An 8,604-nucleotide genomic window follows, 5' to 3' on the forward strand; every position below is an offset into this window, starting at 1 on the left:
AGCTTTACGATGAGGTATTACTTTCCAAGATGGCGGCACCGTAGGGACGTTGTGTCATCAGGTATGCGGTACGGCATCTCGTGTTTTGTGTCGATTGGCCAACGACAACTTCCTCATTCATTCACTCCTTGTTGTCCGTCTCTGGTGTTGAAACTCAACTCCGCCCCCTGGTGGCCTGGAGCCTCTCTTGTAGCACCTTTTGAAGAGCGTTTCTGTTTGTTAGCACGTTAGCGGCTAGCGTAAAGACCTTCAGCCCAACTTTAGTGTCACTCTGCAAGTTTCTGAGTCTTTTTTAAGAATCCTTTTCTCCAGCTTCTTGTTTTTCACCAGTGGTGGATCTTTTAATAATTATTCTCCATAAAGATTATGCAGAATTGATTTATGCATATATTTGCTCAGATTCCCGGGGTGTGAGTTGCTCAACCCTCTGCAATGAAGTGAAGTGAAGTAAAATCTATTTCATGCAGAGGATTTGGAGCCTCTCGGGCTCTTCGGCAGCTTTTTAAGAAAAAAAAAAAAAAAAAAACCTTAAGTGGCATAAATCCAAAGTTTAGAAAAAAAATAATTTTGGAATTCTAAATTAGCTGCGCGCTCTTGAATAAATACATGAATTCTCCCGTTTAATTTCCATTTTGATTCAGGATATTTATTCCTCTCAGACATTCCCGATGTGAGTTTATGGGGCCGTTTGAATATAAATCACTTTTCACCTTGGATCTTCTTCCAGACGGTTCTGGTCCAAAGGTTCTGGTCCAAAGGTTCTGGTCCACAGGTTCTGGTTCAAAGGTTCTGGTCCAAAGGTTCTGGTCCTAAGGTTCTGGTCCAAAGGTTCTGGTCCAAAGGTTCTGGTCCGAAGGTTCTGGTCCTAAGGTTCTGGTTCAAAGGTTCTGGTCCAAAGGTTCTGGTCCTAAGGTTCTGGTCAAAGGTTCTGGTCCAAAGGTTCTGGTCCACAGGTTCTGGTCCTAAGGTTCTGGTCCAAAGGTTCTGGTCCAAAGGTTCTGGTCCTATGGTTCTGGTCCTATGGTTCTGGTCCTAAGGTTCTGGTCCAAAGGTTCTGGTCCAAAGGTTCTGGTCCTAAGGTTCTGGTCCAAAGGTTCTGGTCCTAATGGTTCTGGTTCAAAGGTTCTGGTCCAAAGGTTCTGGTCCTAAGGTTCTGGTCCACAGGTTCTGGTCCACAGGTTCTGGTCCACAGGTTCTGGTCCACAGGTTCTGGTCCACAGGTCACTTCTCTGACCTCCAGATCGACCGACAAGCCGTCATTTACGTTATTGATGTCAAGATAAATCCCTGACGTCTGATTGGTCAGTCTGGCTGAAGCTTGGAGGAGTCGTGTCCTCCATCTTCACCTCCTCCATCTTCACCTCCTCCTCTTCTTCCTCCATCTTCACCTCCTCCATCTTCACCTCCTCCTCTTCTTCCTCCATCTTCACCTCCTCCATCTTCACCTCCTCCTCTTCTTCCTCCATCTTCACCTCCTCCATCTTCACACTCCTCCTCCTCTTCCTCCATCTTCACCTCCTCCTTGATTCTCCTCCATTAGAATATCAGATCTTGGGAGCTGCATCCACAATCTGCTGTGTCTGTGTGAGCTGGACTGGCTCCGCCCCCACACACGCCCATCTATGGGAAGAGGAGGAAGTACTTCCTCTCGTGGTGCCATGTGCCAGAGCAGAGCTGCCTGATTGTGGGAGGAGTCAAAGGGGGGAGGAGCCTACCTTGATTGTGATTGGCTGAACCCCCCGATGACATCATATAGGGTTTGATTTCTGATTGGCCGCTTGGAAGCAACACACTTTTTAAAAGAGAGAGAGAGAGAGAGGACACACTTTCTGCACCTCTGGGGCGTCGTTCCAGATGTGGAGACGATTCTTCCTGCTGTAGAACCTTCAGGAAATTAATTTTGCATAATCTGAGCCGTCTAAATGATCATTTAAGTTTTTGTCTAATCTGATGAAATGGCCTCAGTAGGTTGATGAATGAAAATATAAAAAGACCACGAAGCACATTAGAAGTTCCAGTTTTCTCTTTCGTCTCGGTTTGAGATGTGAAGCTGTGAGGCTGAGCCAGAGTGCTGATGTCTGCTGTCAGACAGCCTCGCACTCCGACCGCATCGCCTCCAACTCTTTTAGTCGCGACCTTGGAGATATTAGCCGCCGTTAGCCGCGGCAGCGCGGCGCTGCTCGGGGCCCTGTACGGGATTAGCATGTCAGAGATGTAATGAATCCCTTCATACCAACCTTCAAAACACATCTCCGGCCCACACCGAGCAGTTTAAGGTGCCAGGAGGTTGAATTCCTTACCGTGGAAATGTGTCTTGTGAGAGAAATCCTTTCACAACAAGAGTCTCTGGTCTTACCGCCACATCCAGGCCCCGTCAAAATAATGGCATCAGACGGGAGACGTCTCTCGCTTGGTTTTAATCTGGAAGGTCAGAGGGAGGGAAGAGTTCACTGTGGTTCTTTACAGATAAATAACAACGTGACATAATAACCTTTACTTTGAAACTTGAAAGGTTTTCTTTGCTGTGGTTCAGATTATAGCTGATGAAAGGTGCGATATTTTTAGAAAACAAAACAATGTGTACAGAAAATGACTCCAATCTCGACGTAAAGTCAGTTTTAATGGAACCTTCTGGTGAAAATGTCTCCTGTACTGTTGCACTGTTGCATTCTGGGTGTTTTTTTTACAAACTTCCTCCGGCAGCAACGATCTGAGGCTCGTCTGATAAGAACCAGCTTCTTCTCTTCTCTTCTCTTCTCTTCTCTTCTCTTCTCTTCTCTTCTCTCTTTTCTCCTCTCTCCTCTCCTCCTCCTCTCCTCTCTCTCCTCTCCTCTCCTCTCCTCTTCCTCTCCTCTCTCTTCTCTTCTCTTCTTCTCTCTCTCTTCTCCTCTCTCCTCTCCTCTCCTCTCCTCTCCTCTCCTCTCCTCCTCTCTCCTCTCCTCTCCTCTCCTCTTCTCTTCTCTTCTCTTCTCTTCTCTTCTCTTCTCTTCTCTTCTCTTCTTTTCTCCTCTCTTCTTTTCTCCTCTCTCCTCTCCTCTCCTCCTCTCCTCTCCTCTCTCTCTTCTCTTCTCTTCTCTTCTTCTTTCTCCTCTCTTCTCTTCTCCTCTCCTCTCTCCTCTCCTCCTCTCCTCTCCTCCTCTCCTCTCTTCTCTTCTCTTCTCTTCTCTTCTCTTCTCTTCTCTTCTTTTCTCTTCTCTTCTTTTCTCCTCTCTTCTCTTCTCCTCTCTTCTCTTCTCTTCTCTTCTCTTTTCTCTTCTCTTCTCTTCTCTTCTCTTCTCTTCGCTTCTCTTCTCTTCTCTTCTCTTCTCTCTTCGCTTCTCTTCGCTTCTCCTCTCTTCTCTCCTCTTCTCTTCTCTTCTCTTCTCCTCTCTTCTCTCCTCTTCTCTTCTCTTCTCTTCTCTTCAAAAAATCAGTCAGATCCCAGATTCTGAATCCGTTCAGCAACTTTACAAGAAAAATGGTTTGAAAAACTGTTCAATCATAGAAAATACTACAAAATACTGTTGGATCATAGAAAATACTACAAAATACTGTTGGATCATAGAAAATACTACAAAATACTGTTGAGTCAAAGTGCAGGAAGGAAAGAGTAAAATACTTTACGTGTGAAGTTTAACCTCCAACCTTCTTTAAAAAAAAAGGTTGAAGGTGCTGTTTATTTTTTCTCTCGTTTTTCTTTTCCTTTTCTTGTCTATTTTTTCATTTTTCTCTTTTTCTTCCCTTTTTTCTTATTTCTGTTTTTTTTTAATTAAAATTGTCTTTTTTCTTTTCCTTTTCTTTTTAACATTTTACCCTTTTTTTCTTTTCTTTTTTCATTTTCTCTTTTTTCCCTTTTTTCTTATCTCTTGATTTTCTTTTTTCTTCCTTTTCCTTTTTTCTTCTCTATTTTCTTTTTTTCGTTTTCATTTTTGATTTTTGATTTTTCTCCTTTTTTCTTTTTCCTGTTCTCTTTCTTTTCTTTTCTCTTTCTTTTCTCTTCTCTTTCTTTTCTCTCCTCGACGCGTCGTCGTGTTGATTAATAGTTTGTTGCTCGTTGGAGGACAGAAGCAGAGAAACTCTGTTTGTCACGACCTGAAAACACGTTTTTCCACACAGACTCACTCTCAGCGGACCCAGTGTGGAAAATACTACTTACTCAGAGTAATGGGATTACCAGGACAATACGTTTACTTTCGACACTGAGAGTTCAGCTGCAGGTGATTTGTTCTCGTTTGATCGGCTTCATGCTCGTCGTTTTAACCTTGAACACAACGTTTCCTCCAAACCTCCTCATTTTCACAATAAAGAAAGTGGAAAAACAACAAAGTTCGTCCTTGAAACTCCAAAGAAACTCACTTCTGAGCTGATTTATTGTTCTGCTCGTGAACCGAGATGAGAGAGTGGGAAGTATTGCTCATGGGTCAAGGTGGAACCCTCACATTGTTTGACTTCATTAGAATTTCCATGATTCTCCAGCAAACGTTTACGTTTTCATGATCTGTGAAACGTTTGATGGTGAATTCAGATTTACAGGAATTAAAACTGTGATATTTATCGTTTTGCTGACCACAGTATTATTATTATTATTTACCTCGCGAAGCTGTAAACACACTTATTTACACAAACGAGGGAGAAATCAGGAAGGAGGGAATCAAATCTTCTCGCTCGCCTCGTATTTCCTGTGTCGTCCTGACGAATCGCTCAAATAACAGGAAGTTAGACTTTACGTCTAAACCAGTGTTTTTCTACCTTTTTGAGCCGAGACACACTTTTTTGTTTGTAAAACTCTGGAGTCACACCTCCACCTGAACATGTTAAAAAGTTAAACTCTGCAGCCTCTATTAACAATATAAAGTCTTTCTCATCAAAGACATCAAAGTCATTGTCATCAAACACATCAAAGTCTTTCTCATCAAAGTTTTATCAACAGGAATCCAGTAAATCCAGAAAGCAAGGACTTTTTTTAATAGTGCCTCCCTCAGTGTGAAACCTGGACCTGATGGATGAAGAGCTGAGATCCTGGTTTTCAAAAACTTCTCCATCACTGTCACTGACACAGTACTTTGATACAAGATGGTAGCAGGAGGTGGAGATGAACCACACTGACGTCTGTCACTTTACATTTCACCGGCAAAGTTCTGTGCTGCCCTCTAGTGGTGAAGAGTATTTATACAGGATTACTCTGCAACACACTGTCGCTGTGAGAGCAAATTATTTTTTAGAAAAAAATGTGAAATGTGATAATTTCCCAGGGCTCAGCTGACGACCTGGAGGAAACACCAGAGGTTGAACAACTCTGGTCTAATGTCTTCCTTGCTTTTATTCCAGGTTGAGTTCCAGGCTTCTGCCTCCTCGAGTATCGATTATTAAAGTTTTTTATTTTTCCCGTCACTAAAGAAACCTAAAATGCATCGCAGCTGAATTATAAATTCGAGATTGAATTTATGAGTTCATCCCGACGCGACACACGCGATCACTTAATTGACTTGTAGGTGTAGAACCCGGTCGCCGGAGGAACCCACGGCGGCGTCTTGATGTTTCCGCGCCGTCGGGCCGATTGATGTACGACTTGTGATCTGGAGTCGTGTCGCCCCGCGGCTCGCGGAGCCGTTCCAACCAGCAAAGGCGGCTCTGAAGTGATTTTCAGTGAACCTGCGAGACGAGAGAGCCGATTAGAAACACAAGGAGAGAGGTTGTCGGTGCGTCGCCGCACACAAAGACGCCCGGGTGGAGCTTCTGTCTGAGAGCCGGAGCAGCTGTGAGGATGTGAGGCGAGAGCAGTCTGCCTCTGTGGGTCTATTCAGTGTGTGTGTGTGTGTGTGTGTGTGTGTGTGTGTGTGTGTGTGTGTGTGTGTGTGTGTGTGTGTGTGTGTGTGTGTGTGTGTGTGTGTGTGTGTGTGTGTGTGTGTGTGTGTGTGTGTGTGTGTGTGTGTGTGTGCGCCGGTGATTGGTAAAGTAACTGGAGTGCCATCAGAGCGCCGGCGGCGGCGCTCCGGAGAGCAGCAGGTCTGTGGCACCAGATGGCCTTCAGTGCTTCTACTCACCTGGTGGAGGAACCCAGAGCCCACAGGAAGTGCCCCCCCCCCCCCCCCACAACCCCCCCCCCCCACACCCTACACCAGGGGGGCCACACTGTTTCATCCTGCGAGCTACTTTATAAAACCACCAAGTCAAAGTGATCCTCCCACTACAAAGACGCAAAACATATATTTATTTTCAAATATATTGAGGATTCTTTAGATATACAATGTATAACGATGTACCTTGCAAAACCGTACGAGCCAATATTGAGCAACACGACATAATTAACTAGGAACATTCTTTGTAATTACCTGAGTTTACTCTGATTACCTTCTTTGGTATTGAGACGTCGACTGGCAGACGAGACAAACGCACTTCGGAAACGACATCGTGAAAAACAAGTCCACCTCCCCTTCCTCATGAAAGTGACTCGTCCTCGTCTTCTCACTTGGTCCAGCCCCCCCACTCACTTTTGGGGGGCTTGTTTTTACGGTGACTGTCAAAATAAAACCACCAAGTTGGATTGTTATTATGGTGACTGTCAAAATAAAAGCACCAAGTTGGCTTGTTGTTTCAGTGACCGTCAAAATAAAACTACCAAGTTGGCTTGTTATTATGGTGACTGTCAAAATAAAACCACCAAGTTGGATTGTTATTATGGCGACTGTCAAATAAAAGCACCAAGTTGGATTGTTATTATGCTGACTGTCAAAATAAAAGCACCAAGTCGGCTTGTTATTATGGTGACTGTCAAAATAAAAGCACCAAGTTGGATTGTTATTATGGTGACTGTCAAAATAAAACCACCAAGTTGGATTGTTATTATGGTGACTGTCAAAATAAAACCACCAAGTTGGATTGTTATTACGGTCACTGTCAAAATAAAACCACCAAGTTGGATTGTTATTGCGGTCACTGTCAAAATAAAAGCACCGAGTTAGCTTGTTATTACAGTGACCGTCAAAATAAAACTACCAAGTTGGCTTGTTATTATGGTGACTGTCAAAATAAAACCACCAAGTTGGATTGTTATTATGGCGACTGTCAAAATAAAACCACCAAGTTGGATTGTTATTACTGTAACTGTCAAAATAAAAGCACCAAGTTGGCTTGTTGTTACAGTGACCATCAAAATAAAATCACCAAGTTGGATTGTTATTATGGCGACTGTCAAAATAAAAGCACCAAGTTGGCTTGTTATTATGGTGACTGTCAAAATAAAAGCACCAAGTTAGCTTGTTATTCCGGCGACTCTCCTGATTGGACCTTTAGTGAACCCGTCGTTCTCCCAGTCGAGGCTAAACGGCGACTCGTTGTTGCTCGTAGGTTTTCGTGTTTGACTTTCAGAATAAAGCCTAAAAGAAGCAGGGATGAACGTAACACACTTCTATATGGAAAGATTTATTCAAATTCTATTTCATTTCCATATTCCTCGTGTTTGTGGAGCCTAACAAGTTGGCCCCGGGGCGCAACTTATAGCAGATTCTCAGCCGATGCATAAATGCATGCTATTAATGCATTTTTGTGTTTTATTGATTTATGCTATTTTTTTTTTCTTCTTATTGGTGTACAATATGTAAGGAAGGGATTTTTTTCTTGCTGGAGGGGAGGGGAGGGTAAACAAGTGGAGCTCCAGCATGACATGTGTGATAAAGACTTGGAGAGGAGGGACAGTCGTTTTCTCCAGATGTTGTTTTCCCTTCTTCTTCTTCTCCTCCTCCAAACTAAAAGGTTACAGGAAATCAATACAGGCTCAATGGAGGTTTTCTGCTTTGCTTGTCGATCCGCTTTGTTTGGATTTGTGCAGCACATTAACCCCCGCTCTCTCTCTCCCCCCCCCCCCCCCCCCCCCCCCCCCCCTCCTCCTCCAGTGCCCCCCGTCATCCGGGTGTACCCGGAGAGCCAGGCCCGGGAGCCCGGGGTGACGGCCAGCCTGCGCTGCCACGCCGAGGGGATCCCCGCCCCCCGGCTGGCCTGGCTGAAGAACGGCGTGGACATCGCCGGCAAGCTGTCCAAACAGCTCACCCTGCAAGGTGACGCCCATACCCCCCCACCCTCCCCCACCCCCACCCCCAAAAAAGTCCTGGATAAAAAGCACTACAAAATAAAAGTATCTTCATTATAAAACGTTCTTTGTCAACACTGCCATTGTCTGCTAATGAAAAACTAAAAAACCTAACACACCAAAAGAAATTCAGAAAATTGCTGGAATTTTTAAAACTCGTCTTAAAACCCATTTTCTGTTTATTATGGATGTTTTTCGAATCGCTAAAACTCGCTAAATCTTCCCCCGTTCATCACCATTCAAATATCAAATCGTGCAGCTTTTTCGGCACTTTCCGGCTAAGTTCTAGCTTTTTGAAATCTCGTCAACTTTTTGAAATATTTCAACTTTTGTGCAGCTTTTTTCCAATGTTAACGGATGGAGACATTTTTTTACCTCGCTATAACTTCCTCAAATCTTTACCGATTTCAACCATTCAACTTTTAAACTGTTCAAACGTTTTCAACTGTTGTAACTATTTCAACTTTTTGAAACTTGTGCAACTTTTTGACTTTTTCAACTTGTTGTAACATTTTCAACTGACAGTTTTTCAACTTTTT

General features: G+C 43.8%; 1 protein-coding gene across 1 annotated transcript in view; it reads left to right on the forward strand.

Annotated features, from left to right (window-relative positions):
• The window catches only part of fstl5 (follistatin-like 5), a gene marked incomplete at both ends in the record, with an annotated part of 142,166 nt that overhangs the window by 83,181 nt on the left and 50,381 nt on the right, over positions 1-8,604 (forward strand). The window contains 1 exon segment of the mRNA XM_080502377.1: positions 7,872-8,033. Coding sequence (XP_080358503.1) covers positions 7,872-8,033 — 162 coding nt within the window.

This window comes from Blennius ocellaris (genome assembly GCF_963422515.1).
Source record: "Blennius ocellaris genome assembly, chromosome: 9".
Classification (NCBI taxonomy): Eukaryota; Metazoa; Chordata; class Actinopteri; order Blenniiformes; family Blenniidae; genus Blennius; species Blennius ocellaris.